The following is a 19,545-nucleotide window of genomic DNA, read 5'->3' on the forward strand; positions in this document are numbered from 1 at the left end:
GCCGGAGTGGTTGACAAGTGTGAGTGGTGTGTGGGATGGCCCGCTCCCTGCTGTCCCCCTTCCTGGCAACGTCACCATGGCCCAGTGACCCCCTCGCACTGCGGGCGCTGGGCCACGGGCTGGGGCCCCGGTGACTGACTGTATTGCTTCGGTTTCTGCGGCGCCTTTCAGCCTGGCTGACTTCTCTCTGCCTCCGCAGTCGGGACTCAGATGGGGAAAGAGTGCTCTGACAGGGTGGACGCATCCCCTGTGACAAGCGTGTGAGCTGCGGGAGGGGCGGCGCCCCTATCCAGGCTCCAGCCAGGCCCGCCACACCCACATCACTGCTCAGGAGGCGGGGCGGCCCCTCCCCTAGGGAAGAAGAGTCCAGCTTCAGAGAGGCCAGGAGGCTGCCGGGCAGGGCAGGATCAGGGCTCCCATCTGCCGGGGAGCCGGGTTTTTTGTGTCCCCCCTGTCCTGAGGATACGCTGAGCCCCCTGCACTCACCTCTGCTCCCCACCCCACTTTGCTGTGACCTGACCGCGGCGGGCGGCCTCTCCCAGGCTCTGCGGGGCCGGGGCCGCAGGAAGGAGGGCTGGGCTCGCGGGACTCGCAGCCGCGCGGCCACGTGGCTCCAGCAGGGGGCGCTAGCTCGCCGTCCTCGAGGCCTCGTTCGCTGCCAGGGACCCAGCTGGGCTAACTGACAGCCCAGCCCTCAGCACAGAGGGTTTTCTCATACCGCGCCGCGGTCTTTATCAGCGCCTTCCTTAGGTGATGTTCATTAATCTGCTTCTGGAAAAATACTCATTTTCTCTGCAGCATGGCCATCTGTGTGCTAACGGGATCGGAGAGAGACTGAGCGGTATCCAGGCCGGGAGGCTGGCAGGCTGGGGGAGCCACCTGGGCTCGGCGCCCTCGGCGGGCAGAGCTGCGAGGTGCGGAGTGAGGTGCCCCGAGCAGGGAGAGGCCGGGGTGGTTTATGTCTTTGGAACGATGACAAATGCCGGGCGGCCCGGGGAGCACGCGCGGCTCGTGAATCTCCCCGGGGATGAAGAGATCTATTCCCCAGGCAGGGGATTTATAACGCAGGGCTGCAGAAGACCCTGCGCACTGGGACTCACTGGGGCTCACACGCTGACGCGGCCCCACCTGAGGCCTGCCAGGTGCCCGGGGACGCTGGGGACACTGCGGGATGCGCACTTGGAAGTCTCGGCCCCAAGCGCTGCTCTCAGCACCAGGCCAGCTGCCCTGGCTTCCAGTCAGGGCCCCGTGAAGGAGGGGAGTTGAGGGCACATGCAGAGCCGGCGGGGTGGGCCCCCCACCCCCACACACACACATACACATTTCTCAGGCTTTCAGTCAAGACGGGGAGCTAGGTGAGCAGCAAAAATGGAGGAGCAGGGCTCAGCCCTCCACAGGTGAGACTAAGCAAGGGCCCCGGCCAGGCCCAAAGACCCCAGGGACGGAGGTGGCCAGCCTGGCCCTGAGGTCCCGTCCATCCCGCTGGTCTCTTCACTCAGAGGGAAGAACCTAAACCTAAGCTTGGCGCGTCCCAGAGACTGGCAAGGACCAGGGCCCCACTGCCACCCGGGCGTCTCTACACCACGAGAACAGGCCGCCCTCCTCTGAGGAGGGACAGGGACCCGGCAGAACACAGGAGAGCAGCGAGCACAGGGGGCAAAGGGGTGATTCATGAAAGCACGGAGGGGCGGGCTGACTGAGGCGGCGCAGGGCGGGTGCCCCACAGGTGCCCCCTGCACCCGGAGGTCCTCCGCGCTGCTCTCAATTCCCTGCCAGCACTCAGGTCCTTCCCACCTGACCCTGTGCATGCAGGGCCAAGACAGGGCCTGAGCCAAGAACACTCCCTGGGGGCCCTGCTGTCTTTTGGGCCACAGGAGGGAGGGGCCTCAGCTGGGGTGGGCCTGGCCGGGTGGACACACGCCCGTCCCTGGAAGCCTCCCATAGCCAAGTCTCACCTCAGACCCCAGCCCGCCCCGCCACAGGTGAGTAAACGGAGACGCTAGGCCTGAGGCCCTGAGGCCCAGGGCAGAGGCAGGGCCCCACCAGCTCTCAACAGTCAGGCATCAGGAAGCTGGGAGCCCAGGGACCAGCAGTCTCAGGCCTTGCACCCTGTCTGGAATGCTCGACAGAGAGATGCTGCACTGGGCACCCCGTGCGGTCTGCTCACAGGACGTGCCCGGGTCCTGGTGTGTAGGCAGGGGGAGGAGGGTTGGGGGCAGGGGGAGACAGCAGAGGGGGAGGCGGAGGTCCCCACAGAGCTGAGCTCCTCCCAGGTGCCGCCCACCTTTGCTCAGGCAGCTCCTCTCCCGCCCTGAGGTCTGTATCACACTTTTCCAGTGGCCAGTTCAGGAGGCTTCCTGTCTGCGCTCATAGCAGCAGGGTCCCAGGCCTTGGGGTCGGGGGTCCTGCTTCTGCTCCTCCTGAGTCCCAAGAGGCCCCAGCATTTGAGGAGCTGGGAGCAGCCCTGGCAGACGGGGCCGAGTGCCTGCTCCACGGGCATCTGCTGCTGTGACCCACTGGGCTCCTCCTCCCCACCCTCGGCCCTGCCCGAGGCTCCAAACTCCCCTCCGGGCTCTGAACTGCATCCACTGAGGGAACGGGAGCTGGCCGGCCTGAGATCTGAACAAGTGCCTGGATTTTAAGGTACCAGCAGAGAGATTAATTGATGAACCCACTATATTCAAGCAGCCAGTGACTCTCCACCACGAACATCCTCACAAGAAGGCTGTCTCCTCAGGGAGGTGAAGGCTGTCAAAGGCTGCATTTTAAGCACTTATTCAATAAGCTGTCGGCACTGCCTGCCTGCTCACCTCCCCAGTCACCCAGCGCCTGCTCCCTGGCCGCTCCCTCCTTGGGGGGTGGCCTTAGGCTGAGACCCCTGCCCTTCCAGGAACGTGACTCCTCTCAAGCCCAGGGACAAACCTGGGCCACACAGGGCTCCTCTTCTCCTGCTCATGGGCTCTCCCAGGAAGGCTGGTCAAGGGAGAAACACGCACCACCAAGGAGCTGGGGATGGCCCTCCTGCGGGGACCATGGCACGGCCCACTCTGCTCTTTGCTCCATAGCCCAGTTGGGGGCGGGGGGGGGGGTCACCTAGGAAAACCCGATGCTCAGGCCAGCCTCACACAGGCTTTGCCTGCTGACCCTATTAGGGGCCCAAGCTGGGCGTTGGGGGGACGTGCTTACCATGCACTCAGGGACGGAGAGAAGAGGTCACTGTGTGTGTGGCCTGCCCAGCTGATGCTAACACAGAAACACCCTTTCCAAAGGGCCTTGTACCCATGGGTGATCTGTGGGTCCTGTCCCACACAGGACCTGTCCCCCCACAAACTTGTGGAATCTAATGGAGTCTCATTCATCTACAAAAAACCCCCAGAGCCAAATTAGTGTTGTACAAGGACAGAAGGCACCACCTCAGAAGTGGTGAGCTCTTGCTCACTGGAGGAGTTCAGGCAAAGGCTGTGACCACTTGGAGGGAGCCTTAGATGGGTGGGATCTGGGAGCCAGAGCTCTGTCTTTGGAGCTGGCCAGACATGGATCCTAACACTGGCCTTGTCACTGGGCCCATGTGACCCGCCCATCGGGAAGGTCCATGCTGGAGCCACAATGACATGGGCGCGTGGACCACACATGGTGGCCCTCTCTTTAATCTCTTCTTTCCCTTCTGGTCATGGGAGGCTGGTCCCCCAGGATGGTGGTGCCACCCTCTCTTCCTGCAGGACCCTCAGTCTTTGTCACTGACCCTCTTGGGGGACTCCGACCAGGCCGAGGAGTCTTGTTTGCCAATTCACCCTTTTGTGGGGGTGGTTGGGGTATTAGTTGGAGGTTGCAGAGCTGAGGGAGGGCTCTGGCCCCATCGTGGCCCCTCTCTAGAAGGGAGAACCTCGACATTATTGCTCTCTGCTTGGGCTCCAACCACTGACATCTGGGCAATTAGAAAGTTCCTTCCTACCTCCCATCACACACTGCCAGAAGGGGAAAGAGCAAAGACAGTGGCAACAGCAGTCAGAACCCTTCTGGGATACTGGTCCTAATGGGTCCTGGCTGGGTGCCCCTGCAAGGCCAGGGCACAGCCTGGGACCCAGAACCCCAGAGCAGCTGACAGCATGTCCTGTTCCTCTTCCTCTTTTCCACAGTAAAAGTGATCTGCTGACTGCCCCTAGGTTCAGACACACACATACTCATACATGTGCACTGGCGTTCCAGCCTTCAGCATAACTTCTCAAGCATTCTGCAAGACGAGGGGCAGTCCCGCTTTGGGCGCTGCTGCTCTGCCCAGTGGGGGACCCCAAGGTCAGGTACTAAATGAGAGAAGACTCCCTGCTTTTCCTCACTAGCAGTGCCTGCTCTGGGCTCAGCACGCCACTGTGTTTTCTGCCAAAGTGCAGAGGCAAGAAGGAAAACAGTGGTTGTGGTGGCCTCAAGAACCAAGAGCGAGCTGTGCAGAGCGCGGAGGGGAGGGGAGGATGCTGAGGCCAAGCCTCAGCTGGCTGGCATCTGCCGCGGCAGCCTCATCCCCAACCAGTCCAGCAAACCACCCAGAACAACAGGGCCAGCAGCCCGTGAATCACAGAGCCGGAGGGCCCTGCAGCGGGGACCTGGCACTGCTACACACACGGCTGCTGCCACCTCACCTCCTTGGGCTCAGGGACCAGCACTCTGCAAGCCCCCACAGTACTGGGGTCTGCATAAAAGCCACCTCTCAGCCGTCCCAGCCAGTGACACACCAGCCCCACCTCCTGGTCATGAAGGGGCAGAGAGAAAGGCCTGTGGGGACCCCACAAGGTCAGGGCAACTAGGAGGTGGGACCGGACACAGCCCTGCACCTGCTGGATGGCAGGTCTCCACCCTCCCGGCCTGTGTGCCCCTCAGCTGCTAGAGCCACAGCTGGGCTAGAAGGTGGCAAGGGCCCGCGCCATCCTAACCAGAATACCTCTACTTCTGTGGGTCGCTAGGACGGACGGAGGCCAGCACCCCCCTTCCTGGGCTGGTGGTTGACAGCAGAGGCCTTGGCACCCGGCCCCAAAGCTGAAAGAACAGACTGCTTCCTCTCCTCCGACCTGCCCTCAGAAGCCTCTAGGAGGTCAGGACTGGAAAGGCGTGCAGAGAGGTGCAGGAGTTCCATTGTCGGCGTCTTCCTGAGGGCAGGCTCAAGGCTTCAGGCAGGTCAAGCCTGATGAGGGAGCCGGGCAGAGAGCAGCTGGGCAGTGAAGCCAGATTCCCGCGCTGCGTGCCTGGCGGCCCCTCCCAGCCTCAGGCTGGCCTGTCCTCAGCCTGGCCGCCGGCACTGACCACATTGTTTAATAAACCATTGCTTAGTGAGCTAACCAGTGGTCCTGGGCTCACTGGACCTACCTCAGAGCTGCTCGGAGTAACGAGTGTTTTCTCAAAACAAGCAACTCCATGATACAAAATTCATACCCCTTCTTGTCCAGGGATGATGAGCTAGGACCCCAAGTACACCTGGTTTGACCCCTTCCTTGCCTAGTGCCCAAGGCCTTGGAGGAGGGGCTCCTGACCGCGGGCGCGCCTGAGATCAGGCCAGCCGCGGGTGCCTGACAGCGGCCTCTGGCCTGTGCACTCTCTCTCACACAAACGACACGAGGCAGGATGGGAAGCAAAGGGCGGGTGAGGCCACAACCCAGGGCGGTCAACAGCTGCTGCACAGGCACATGCACATTTCATCCCTTCCAAAGGTTATCCACCCACGTGATCCGGAAAAGCCAAGTTTAACAGTGTCCTTTCCACTTCACTCAAGACGGCAGAAGGTCAGCACACGTACGAGTTTCCTGTATCTTCCAGAGCCTGGCACGTGCTGTTCATGCATTAGCTGCTGTAATTCCATGCTAAAGGAACCCTGCCAAGTAGGAAGCTTGTTCCCACTTCAGTGACGAGGAAAAGGCTGACAGTGGTGAAGTCACCTGCCGCAGGTCCCACAGCTGACACGCGACAAGGCCAGACCCAGCCCTGCGCTCTTCACACCCTAGTTTACAACCACAGATCGCAGCACCGGCAGAGCCGAGATCGCCGGCCCCAGAGCCCGAGGGGCTGAGGCTGAGGATGGAGCCAGCCTCAACCCCACGCCTCCTCGTGCCTGGTCCTGTCCCTTCCAAGAAATTAGAGCCACGAGGGACACCTGCGAAGGGGGCAGGGCCGCAGAGGAAACTGGGAGTGAAGCAGCCTGAGGTTTTGGCCTCCTGACAACCAAATGCCAGTCCCTTCAGCCCTGGCTCCTGGCTCCCATCCCATCTGACTCACCCCTGGGAAAGTAAACACACGTTTGTCACCCTGACAGCACAATAATGGGAGGAAACTGGGGCCTGGAGCAGGAGCACAGGGGGCACAACGGTCACTCCCTCCCACGTGCCCGCTGCCCCTGCTGCCCTTCAGAGGCAGGGGCCTCAGCGTCCAGGGTGTCTTTCTGGAAAGGTCTCTCCAAACTTGACTCCCAGGTGTTGCGAACCAGTGACAGCGGGAGAGGTGCTCCTTAACCCCAACCGCCTCCCCTGTTCATCTGGACACAGCTCGGCCTGCACCCCCAGTGAAAAGACGCAGGGGCGCACCAGCTGGCAATTTCAACCTTGGCTCATCTCAATGCCTCTGAGGCCTATGGTCAAGTAGTGGAGACAGGCCTGGGTGTGGACAGGCTCCTCCCCAGAAATGCTGGCATCTGCTCACCTGGCCTCCCTCAACCTCAGGCCAGAAAGGTCTGCACAGGGGCCTGGCCATGAGCTACGGGCAAAAGTTGGCCTGAGAGAAAGTGTGTGGCGCGGCCCTGTGCGGCCTCTCCTGGCATCTGGGAGATCAGCCCTGAGGCCATGGGAGAGAGCGGCCGACTGTCCCCTGGGCCTCCCACCCAGCCATGGTGGACGGTCACATCAGGCCTGCCGCACTTCCTCCCCCGACCTGGAGGGGCTGCTGTGACCCCAAGGGCCAGAGCACCGCACTCACCCCTGCAGACCCCCATCCCACCAGAGCCCATGCAGCTGGAAGGTCACGGAAGTTGCACCGCCCGGGAGGCAGGGCCACATGCACCTGTTAAAGAGGTTGTTGCGGCGAACCATCCGAAGAAAGCCAGTGGGGTCGGTGACCGAGTTGAGCCTGTTGTTCATCTCCTCGAACTGCTGGTCCATGATGTCTCCAGCTTCACTCTCGGTCTCGCTGCTGGCACAGGCCCTGCGGGGAAACAGCAGAGAAAGGTGCAGAGTGCTACAGGCCTGCTCCGAGGCCCCGTCCTCGGCTCCAGCATGGCCCGGCTCCTCCCGAGTCCACTCCTGCTCCCCTTGTCCCCCTTCTGCTCCCTGCAGTCCACCTGCACTCCCCCTGGCTGCAAACCCCCTTCAGGAAGAGGTTGTACCAGTGCCCAGGTTGCCCTCCCTGCATCCAGAGTGTGCCCCACATGGATGGGGTGCGGGATGGCCACTTGCTGAATGAATGGCACCACTTGCTGTGTCCTGCCGGCTGGCGGGCACTCTGCCAGCAGAGGGCTTGGGCAAGTGCACAGTGTGGCAGGAGCTCCGGTCCATTCCAGCTTGGAACCAGTACTAAGCACCTGCCTGTGCCAGGCACCACACCAGGCGGGGGATGCACAGTCCCTAAAGGCACTTTTCCAGACGAGGAGACAGACATGCCCAAGAGTGGCTGCAAGGCCAGGCAGAGGGGGACTGTTTGAAATGTAGGCTTGAGAAAGGTGGCTGATTGAAGCCCATTCCAAGGTCAGCATGAAGATGTTATAAGTTTTGAATTACTAAATTCGTATTTCCCCTATGACAGACTGTGAAAGAACATCTCACAATGGGTTTTAAATAAACAGAAATACTCAGGAGTGCCTTGATTCACCAGCCTGATTAAAATAACAGAGGGCATATTAAACGTGTGAGAGGCCAAGCAGAGGCAGCTCGAGCAGCCACAGACAAGCAGAGGGAGTGCTTGCTGCCCCTGGTCCCCACCACAACCCTGGCCACCGCACCGGGGGCTCAGCAAAGGCCGCTCCATGTGTGGAGCCCCACCTTCCTTCAGCGCCCATTGCTTCCAGACTCTGGAAATGCAGAGTGATGTCCAGCTCATAGGCGACTCCCAGCCCGCACGGCAACTGTGTTTAAAGCTCCTGCTGCCTAAGGAGCGGGTGGAGGGGTAGAGAGCACTGGAGGCACACAGACCAGCCATGCAAGCCACCCAGGTGCAGGAGAAGTAGCACCTGGGAAGGGATAGACCCGCTGCCAGAGAAAAGGGGCTTGGCGCACGGAGACTCAGGTTGAAGGTGAGCATGGCCTGCCTCCAACAGCCAGGCCGGTGAGCCCCTGGCGTCCGGATCACAGAGAAGGGGATGACTCCTCCCCCGGTTCGTCCTGGGGCCGAGATGCAGTGTGTGACGCCACTTAGTAAACCTGAGGGCTCTACATGAACGTCAGCCCTGATGAGAGGGTCCATTTTATGTGTCAACTTGAGCGTTCCCCGGGGTGCCTGGCCCAGCGTCACTTTGGGTAACGAGGCTGCAAGGGCGTTTCCGGGTGAGATTAACATTGGAATCTAGACTGAGGAAAGCAAACTGCCCTCCCCGGGTCGGTGGGCCCTGTCCAACCTACTGAGCATCTGAACTGGAGGAGAAGAGGGAATGAGAGAGGCCTCCCCGCCCACTCCCCTGGAGCTGGGATGTGGCGCTTCCCACCTCAGATGTGGACACCCCACAACTTACACCACCGGCTGTCCGTCTCTGGCTCGCCAACAAAAGACCTGGGACGTCTCAGCCTTCAGAGCCGTGTGAGCCAATTCCCCACAACAAAGCCCGTGTGCATGTGTGCCCTGTAGGCCCTGTCTCTCTGGAGAGCCCGGCAAGAGGCACCAGAGCCCTACTCAGCCATGCTCCTTGGAGAAGGTCACACCAACGCCCCGCCACTGGGAGGGGATCCCAGGAGCTGAGCCCCAGAGAAGTGCTGGGAGATGGATAGCCTTCAGGGACGGCAAAGAGGTGTGATCTCAGAGCCAGCTACTCTCCTTCATCCCAGAACCACACCAATGGCTGATCAAGGCATTGCTAGCCCAACTTCTTCCCGGTGCCCACAACTGAACCCACCCTTCAAACCCAGCAGTACCTGGCACACAGCAGGTGTACAAGGAAGAACGGCTAAACGATGCCAACTCTGGGGAGCATCTTACGACATGCAGGGTATGTCTAGCCAGATGTGATTTCATCTGTACAGCAAGCCTGCAAGGCAGCTCTCGTCATCTTTTCTAGGTCTGGAGAAGCTGAGGAGCTAGACCAGGAGCACTCAGCAGTGGAGCCAGGCCTGACTCCCACCCCTCCCCCTCTGAGGTTCCAAGCCTCTCGAAGAGTCCATCTCTCTCTGCTGGGGTTTGACAGGGGAGGGAGGGAATGAAGACAGGAAACAAGAGGAAACAGGAAACTTCCGAGCACCTAAACAAATCACCAATGCCTCCACCCTGCTGGAGAGCAGGGAACAAAGCTTTATTCCTCTTGCCACCCCACGGGTATCAGTTGACCAGGCCAGCAGCTGAAGGCTGAAAATGCTCCCTTGGGAGCTCTGGGCCCTTCATGGAGACCCTGGTAAATATCACTCAACAAGCTCTTCTGTCCAGGGACACATTTATCATCTGAACATGACGGCCTGCTCGGAGCTGAGAAATCGGCTTGTCATTCGGTGCTTTGCAAAGGGGAGAAGAATTGACTGAACTGGTATCAGCCTCCATTATCTTGCAGCTCTGCTCTCACTGTCGACTGCGGACGGAGCCCTCAGAATCTCATGCTTAATGCGACTGTTTCCTATTTCCTGACCCTTCAGAGTATTAACACCAAAGGGAAAAACAAACAGGTGATGTCACAGATAAGGGAATTTCCCATTTACAAAGCGAGCCTCATCTGTACAGCAGGGAGCCCGAGCGCCTTGCCATCAGTGGTTGTCATATCACAATCACAGCCCTCTCATCTCTCTAAGAGACTTTCTAGAGATGGCACAGCAGCTGGTCTGGTTCCATTCACTTTGATCCAACAAGGATTACTAACCAAGACCTACATAAAAGAGCCACAGAGGTCAAACAGAAGACAGTAACATGCCTTCAAGGTATAATACATCCAGTATGACCAGTGACTACTGGCTAAGGTGGGTTAAGGAGGAGGCAGGAGGGTGTCAGCCTGGAGTCAAGAAAGGGAGGGTGCGAGAGCCCTCTGGAATCAGCAGCATCTGAGAGGCACTGGAAGGACAGCTTAGACAGGAAGGGACTGGGGTGGTGTGTGGGAATCGGGGGATGGAATGGTATGAGAAGGCATGGAGGTTACGAGAGTGGGGGGCTCTCTGGGGCCCAGGGACTAGCCCAGATGAGCTGGAGGAGATGGTAAGAGTGGCAGGGAGGAAGGAGAGAGAGGTAGAGGGCCTTGAACCTGGAAGGCAGTGGAGAGCAGTCTAGGCTTCTGGTGGGCTCAGGACGGTTGTCTGAGAGGCAGTCAACTGGTCCAGAGTGGAGAACATGGACTACATGGGGAGGAGAGAGAAAGTCAGGTGGCTTTTAGCAGCACTGCTCAGAAGCAGCCCTGAAGGCCCCAGGGCCAAGCCCGAAGGAGACTGTTGGCCCCTCACACCTACTGGGAGCCCCATTCTCAGGAGTCACTATTGTGTTAACACATCAATGTGCCTGGGTCTCAACACGCCAAGTGAGGCAAGCTTTCCACAGCCCTCAGGCTTGGAGATCTGGATAGCAGCTCCTTCATCCCCCAAATCCCGTATCCTTATAAACGGACATTCCTGGCTGTGACCCCATGTTCCTGGTTCCTCCTCATTATTTGCTCTCTACTGTCACCAACAATGGTTCTGCTTGTCCTGTGGTTGGGCCAACTTAACTCAGGAGTCTAGACGTGTAAACTAGGGTGGTAAGGCAGAGAGTAAGAAAGTGAGAACTATCAGGAAAATATTACCAAACACAGAACTCGTTTGCCTGAAACTCACTGAAGGAAAAGGATAAAAGACAACTAGCAGTTAATTTATAGCAGATGGGCCAGTGGTGGCAAATAAAGAAACTGCAAATAGGAGCTGGTCTTCAGTGGAAGAGGAATGGGTTTAGTCTGGACATGCTGAACATGCAGACAGGACTCTGTGTTGGTGATGCCAAGTGTGCAGATACTGACTCTATTATTTAGATGGTCTTCATTCCAAAAGGGCTGGAGACTTAGAAATTCAAGTCTGGTGCTGAAGACAGAGCTTGGGACCAACTGTTTGATAGCTCATTCATTTATTTACCCAATAAATATTATTAAATATTTGTTATAAATATCCTGATATGCCAGGTTCCAGTTCCAGGTAAAAAGGAGTAAGCACATAACACTCCATCTTTCTGAATGAATGCAACTACACACTCTGTCTGGACCGCATGGAATAGGATATCTGAGGAACATGAAAAGTTAATATCGGGCAAATGTGGGAAGAAGACCAGCATTCTAAATGGTACCAAATCACAGCTGAACTTCACATTCTTTGTCTCTGTAGAATCCATCAGACAGGCCTCTCTGCAGCTCCCCCTTCTCTGTAGCCCCCCTTCTCTGCAGAAGTGGGCATCAGCATGAACAGAGAACTCCAGGAGAAGCTCTCTATTTCCAGCTCAGAGAGACCAGAGAAAATCCCCCATTTTTCTTCTCTCATGTCTGTTCTCATGTTCCAGGCCACAAACAATCCTGTCAATTGACCTACTCTAAAATGATCACTAATGGAAGAAGAAAAATGACATAAGAAGGCATCAGGAACATCAAGAAAGAAGAGAGAGTAAAATAAATACCAAATGTCTGAGTAAATACAATAGACTGTTCTTCTCCTCACGCCATCTCCTGGAGTTTTCACATAAGTAGATGCAGTATATAAGACAAATGCAAGACGGGGCGGGGGGGTGTGGTGGCAGAGGTTCCCATATGGTGATAAGACTTATACATTTCATTCAAATTAATACAGTATCAACAGCAAGTAAACTGCAAACTATAAAAGTATATATGTATTATAATCTCTAGAATAATTATTTTTAAAGTTATAAAAGAGACATAGTCAAAGACATAGATAAATTAAAATGAATTTTTAAAAAGTTCAAAACTCCAAAATAAGGCAGGAATGGGGAAATAGAGGAATAGAAAACAAATATTCAAATATTGATATGACATACATAAACCCACACATATCGACAATTATATTAAACATAAATGGTCTAAATATAGAAGCTGACAGAATGGAATTTAAAAATAATCTAATTAAATGCTTCTACAAGAAAGTCTCCTCAAGTATAATGATATTAAAAGGAGTAAAGTAAAAGGCAAAGAGATAGACCATGCAAATATTATTCCAAAACAAAGCTTGATTGGTTATGTTAACAAGTAGACTTGTATACAAGTAGACTTTAAAGCAAAGAAAATCACCAGGGATAAAGAGGGACATTACACAATGATAAAGGGGCCAATTCATCAGGAATGCACAACGGTTCTAAATGTGTTTTCACCTTTCAACAGAGTTTCAAAATATATGATGCAAAACATGACAGAACTGAAAAGTGAGGTGCATAAATTGAGACTTCAATGCTCTTTTCTCAGTAGTTGACAGAACTGGTACACAGAAAATCAATAAGATACAGAAGAACTTAACAATACCATCAACTAACTGAATATAACTGACATTCAGAGAAAACTCCACCCAACAAAAGTTCAATACATATTCTTGTCAAATTCATAGCAAGTATTCCCCAAGATAGACCATACCCTTGGTCATAAAACAAACCTTATTAGTTTTTTAAAAATTGAAATCATGAAAAATAAGTTCTTCACCCACCATGGATTTAGATTTGAAAGTAAAAAAAAAACAGGAAAGTCTCCAAACTCTTGGAAACTGAACAACTCACTTCTAAATAACTGTTATACAAGAAGTCCTAAGTGAAATTAGGAAAATATTTTGAGCTGAACAAAACTCTAAGTACAACATAAAATTTGTGGGACATAAATAAAGACTTAGAGATACATTTATAGCCCTAAAATGCTTATATTAAAAAAGAAAGGACTGGGACTTCTCTGGTGGTCCAGTGGTTAAGAATCCACCTTCCAATGCAGGGGGCGTGAGTAAGATCCCTCATCAGGGAACTAAGATCCCACATGCCATGGGACAACTAAGCTTGCATACTGCAATTAGAGAGCCCACATGCTGCGACTAAAGAAGCCCAAGTGCTCTAGAGCCTGTGCTCTGCAACAAGAGATGTCCACATGCCACAACAAGCAGGCCATGCAGCTGAAATTTTTATAAAAGGTGTTGTGGGGGGAGGGGCTGAAATGACAAGAAGGTGGATGTACCAGTACTCATGTCACACAAAGGCTATAAGGAAAGACAAAGGACACTATACTGTAAAAAGATTAATACAAGAAGAGAATATTACACTCATTAACATACATGTTCCCAATATAGGGGTGCCTAAGTGCATAAAACAAATACTAACAGACCCAAAGGGAGAAACTGATGGGAATATAATAATAATAGGAGACTTTAACACCTCACTGATATCAATGGACAGATCTTCCAGACAGAAAACCAATAAGGCAACAGAGATCCTAAATGACACAATAGAACAGTTAGACTTAGTTGGTATTTTCAGATATTACATCCAAAAGCTCAGAATACACATTCTTTTCAAGCATACCTGGGTCATCTTCTATGATAGACCACATACTGGGACACAAAACAAGCCTCAACAAATTTAAAACGATAGAATTATTTCAACAATCTTTTGCAACCTCTACGGCGTGAAACTACATGGAAAGAAAAGACAAAAATAAGAAAAAATGATTATATGGAAACTAAACATGTTACTAAAAAACCAATCAGCCAATAATGAAATCAAAGAGGAAATTAAAAAAATACCTCAAGACAATGACAATAAAAACATAACCACACAAAATCTATGTGATGCAGCAAAACCAGTTCTAAGAAGGAAGTTCATAGCAATAAATGCCTTCCTCAAAAAACAAGAAAAATCTCAAATAAACAACTTAACCTACCATCTGAAAGAAATAGAAAAAGAAGAACAAACAGAACACAAAGTCAGCAGAAGGAAAGAAATAATAAAGATCATGAAGGAAGTAAAAGAGATAAAATAACAATTAAAAAATCAATAAAACTAAGAGCTGATTTTTTGAAAGGATAGACAAAATTGACAAACTTCTGGCCAGGCTCACCAAGAAGAAAAGAGCAAGGACCCAATAAGCAAAATAAAAAATTACAGAGGAGAAATGACAACAGATACTTCAGAAATACAAAAAAAGAAGAAAATACTATGAAAAATTACACACCAACAACTCGGACAATCTAAAAGGAATGGACAAGTTTCTAGGAACGTACGTACAGCCTACCAAAAGTGAATCAAGAAGAAATCGATCATCTGAATGGACCAATCCCTATTAGTGAAATAGAATCTGTAATAAAAATTTTTTAAATCTCACTGCAAACAAAAGTTCAAGACTGGATGGTTTCACAGGGGAATTCCACTAAATATATAAATAACTTACACCAATCCTTCTCAAACTCTTCTAAAAGACTGACGAGGAGGGAACACTCCCAAAGTCATTCTGTGAAGCCACAATCACCCTGATACCAAAACCAACACTACCAGAAAAGAAAATTACATGCCAATATCTTTGATGAATACAGATGCAAAAATCCTCAACAAAATATTAGCAAGCCAAATACAACAACACATAAAAGGATCATACACCATGATCAAGCTAGCTCATTCCAAGGTCACAAGGATGATTCAACAGATGCAAATCGATGTGATATACCACCACAACAATAAAAGACAAAAACCATGTGACCATTCAATAGATGCAGAAAAAGCATTTTAAAAAATTCTTCATGTATTCATTATAAAAAATTTCTTACCAAAGTGGGTATAGACGGAACACATCTCAACATAATAAAGCTATTTATGACAAACCAACAGCCAATGTAACAGTAAACGGTGAAGAGCTGAACACCTTCCCACTGAAATCTGGAACAAGACAAGGATGCCCACTCTCACCACTTACGTTCAACCTTATATTGGGAAGTCTTAGCTACAGCAATCCAGACCAAAAAAAAGAAATAAAATTGAAGGGAAGAGGTAAAACTGTCATCACATGCAGATGATGTGATGCTCTAGATAGAAAATCCTTACGACTCCACACAAAAACTACTAAAATTGATAAACAAATTCAGCAGGGTAGCAGGATACAAGATTAACATACAGAACTCTGTTGCATTTCTCTATACAAACAATGAAATATCAGAAAGACAAAAAAAAAAAAAATCCCTTTAAAATTGTATCAAAAAAAAAAAAAAAAACAAAAAAAAAACAAACACCTAGGAATAAACCTGACCAAGGAGATAAAAGATATATATGCCGAGAACTATGAGACACTATGAGAACTATGAGAACTATGAGAAGGCAATGGCACCCGACTCCAGTACCCTTGCCTGGAAAATCCCATGGATGGAGGAGCCTGGTGGGCTGCAGTCCATGGGGTCGCTGAGGGTTGGACATGACTGAGTGACTTCCCTTTCACTTTTCACTTTCATGCATTGGAGAAGGAAATGGCAACCCACTCCAGTGTTCTTGCCTGGAGAATCCCAGGGACGGGGGAGCCTGGTGGGCTGCCGTCTATGGGGTCGCACAGAGTCGGACACGACTGAAGTGACTTAGCAGCAGTATGAGACACTGATAAAGGAAACTGAAGATGATTCAAAGAAATGCAAAGATATCCCACACTAGGACTCGAAGAATTAATATTGTTAAAATGGCCATACCACCCAAAATAATTTACAAATTTAATGTGATCCCTATCAAATTATCTCATGACATTTTTCACAGAACCAGAACAAATAATCTTAAAATTTATATGGAATAGCAAAAGACCCAGAATTGCCAAAGCAATCCTGAAGAAAAAGAACAAAAGTGGAGGCATAACCCTCCTGGACTTCTGACAATACTGCACAGCTACAGAATTCAAAACAGTGTGGTACTGGCATAAAAACACACATATGGATCAATGGAACAAAACTGAGAGCCCAGAAATAAACCCATACATCTATGGTCAGTTAATCTTAAACAAAGGAGGTAAAAATATACAGTGGAGAAAAGATAGGAACTAGTATTGGGAAAGCTGGACAACTGCATGTAAATCAAAACAGTTAGAACTTTCCCTCACACCATACACAAAAATAAACTCAAAATAGATTAAAGACTTAAATATAAAACATAACATCATAAAACTCCTAGAAGAGAATATAAGCAAAACACTGTCTAACAAAAATTGTAGCAATGTTTTCTTAGGTCAGTCTCTCAAGGTGAAAGAAATAAAAGCAAAAATACACAAATGGGACATAATCAAACTTACAGGCTTTTGCACAGGAAAGGAAACCATAAATAAAATGAAAAAAACAACCTATGGACTGGGAGAAAACATTTACAAATGATGTGACCAACAAGGGCTTAATTTCCAAAATAAACAAACAGTTCTTACAGCTCAGTTTAAAAAAAAATCCAATCAAAAACTGAGCAGGAAGACATTTCTCCAAAGAAGATGTACAAGATTGTCAAGAGGCACACGAAAAGATACTCAATGTCACTACTTATTAGAGAAATGCAAATCAAAACTACAATGAAGGATCACCTCATACTGGTCAGGATGACCATCATCAAAATGTCTACAAAGAATAAATGCTGAAGAAGGTTTGGAGAAAAGGAAATCTTCCTTCACTGTTGGTGGGAATGTAAATTAGTGCAGCCACTATGAAGAAAAGTATGGAGATTCCTTAAAAAACAAAAGAGTTATGATACGATCCAACAACCCCACTCTTGGGCATATATACAAAAAAGATGAAAACTCTAATCCAAAAAGATACACACACTCCAATGTTCATAGCAGCCAAGACATGGAAGTAATCTAAATGTCCACTGACAGATGAATGGATAAAGAAGATCTAAGCAAATGAAGAGACATACCATGTTCACAGATCCTAAGACTCAATTCCCAAATTAATCTGTAAGTTTAACATAAGCCCAATCAAAATATCAAGCTATTTTTATAGCTATACAGAAGTTAATTCTAAAATTTATATAAAAAGACAAATGAACTAGAGCAGGTAAAGCAATTTTGAAGAAGCAGAATAAAGTTGGAGGAATGACACTCCCAGATTTTAAGACCTGCTATAAAGCCACAGTAACAAACATAGCGTTGTATTGGTAAAAGGACAGACATTGAGACTGTTGGAAAAGACCCTGATGCTGGGAAAGATTGAGGTCAAGAGGAGAAGGGGGTGACAGAGGTTGAGATGGTTGGATGGCATCACCGATGCAATAGACATGAGTCTGAGCAAACTCCAAGAGATAGTGAAGGACAGGGAAGCCCGGCATGCTGTAGTCCATGGGGTGGCAAAGAGTAGGGATGCAACTAACTGACTGAACAACAAAAACAACATATATCAATGAAATAGAATAGAGTCTAAAACTAGACCCATTCAAATATGGACAGTTAACTTTAGACAAAGGTTAATTGCAAAGATGACTTAACAGAGGAAGAAGTCTACTCAATAAATGGCTTGGGATCAACTGGACATCCACACGGAGAAGGCAATGGCACCCCACTCCAGTACTCTTGCCTGGAAAATCCCATGGATGGAGGAGCCTGGTGGGCTGCAGCCCATGGGGTCGCCAAGAGTCGGACACGACTGAGCGACTTCACTTTCACTTCTCACTTTCATACATTGGAGAAGGAAATGGCAACCCACTCCAGTGTTCTTGCCTGGAGAATCCCAGGGATGGGGGAGCCTGGTGGGCTACTGTCTATGGGGTCGCACAGAGTCGGACACGACTGAAGCGACTCAGCAGCAGCAGGACATCCACATGCAAAGAAATGAACCTTGTAAAATAAACCTCAGACTACATATTACACCTTATAGAAAAACTAAGTCACAAAATGAATCACAGATCTAAATATAACTATAAAACTATGAGACTGTTAGAAGAAAATAAGGGAGACAATTTTTGTGATCAGATTTCTCACATTTATTTCACCAAGAGCATGATCTAGAAAGAAAAAAACTGATCACGTTGATGTCATAAAAGTTAAAAACTTTTGCTCTGTGAAAGACACTGTTAAGAGAAGAAAAAGACAAGCTATGGATTGCAAGAAAGTATCTGTAAACCAGATATCAGGGCTTCCCTGCTGGCTCAGATAGTAAAGAATCCACCTGCAATGGGGGAGACCTAGGTTCGATCCCTGGGTTGGGAAGATCCCCTGGAGGAAGGCATGGCAACCCACTCGAGTATTCTTGCCAGGAGAATCCCCATGGACAGAGGAGCCTGGCAGGCTACAGTCCATGGGGTCACAAAGAGTTGGACATGAATAAGTGACTAAGCACACATCTGCAAACCAATGTATATGTCAAAAGACTTATATCTAGAAAATATAAAGAACCTTCAAACTCAACAACAAAAAAATACAGCTTAATCTGAAAAGTGAGCAAGAGAGCTGAATAATCTTCTAACGGTTTCCTTTCTCATCAAAGAAAATAAAAGGATGGCTAATAAGCATATGAAGAAATGTTCAATGTCATTTTGCCATTAGAGAAATGGCAAGATGTTACTACACATCTATATGAATGGCTCAAATTTTAAAATGCTGACAATATCAAGTGCTAGCAAGACAAATCAACTGGAACCCTCATATAGCACTGGTGTGATACAAAATGGTATAGTCGTTACAGAAAATACTTTTCAGTTTTTTATAAAATGAAACATTTATCATATGACCCAACAATTCCACTCCTAAAGAATTTATTTATCCTATTTACCCTAAAGAAATGGAAATTTATGTGACATAAAAACTGTCAATGAATATTTATAGCAGTTCTAGTCATACTGCCCCAAACAAGAACCAACTCAGAAGTCCTTCGGCAAATGAATGGATAAGCAAACCATGGTACATCCATATAATGAACACTCAGTAATAAAGAAGAATGAACTGATACAGTCAGCAACTTGAAAGACTCAAAAACTTTAGGCTGAGTGAAAGAAGCTAGTTTTAAAAGGTTATATACTGTATGATTCTTTTAATATAACATTCTCAAAAGAACAGACTGTACTGACAGAGAACCGATCCGTGGTTGCCAGGGGGTGGTGGCAGAGGGAGGTATAGGATATGATGATAAAAAGATGCAGTTTTCTGGGTTACAGAACTACTTTGCATCCTGGTCATGGTGGTGGTCACACAAATCTTTACATGTATTAATTTTACAGAAATGACATCAGAAGAATAAAATGCACTGTGTGCCAGTTATCCATTTACTGCTTCTATGCTCCGATTCATTCTGCCTGGCCCGCCCTGTGATAATGGACCGCAGCCCTTTAAGCATTATTCCTTTGTCAGTGGGCACAGTTCTCAGCACTGTCAGTAGGCAGCACTAGAGAGACAGGCAGGAGGAAGGGGCTCTGCCCTCCTGTTTCTGGTGTGCTTGTTCAGCGGGCTCCTGTTGGGTGGGC

General features: G+C 49.8%; 1 protein-coding gene across 14 annotated transcripts in view; it reads right to left on the reverse strand.

Annotated features, from left to right (window-relative positions):
* Positions 1 to 19,545, reverse strand: part of TTC28 (tetratricopeptide repeat domain 28) — a 580,310-nt gene that overhangs the window by 27,023 nt on the left and 533,742 nt on the right. For all 14 annotated transcript variants that reach the window (XM_055549377.1, XM_055549381.1, XM_055549379.1 and 11 more), the window contains one exon: positions 7,036 to 7,176. In XM_055549377.1, the coding sequence (XP_055405352.1) occupies positions 7,036 to 7,176 (141 nt within the window). The remainder of the gene's footprint in view (positions 1 to 7,035; positions 7,177 to 19,545) is intronic.

This window comes from Bubalus kerabau, chromosome 16 (assembly GCF_029407905.1).
Source record: "Bubalus kerabau isolate K-KA32 ecotype Philippines breed swamp buffalo chromosome 16, PCC_UOA_SB_1v2, whole genome shotgun sequence".
NCBI classification, from domain to species: Eukaryota; Metazoa; Chordata; class Mammalia; order Artiodactyla; family Bovidae; genus Bubalus; species Bubalus kerabau.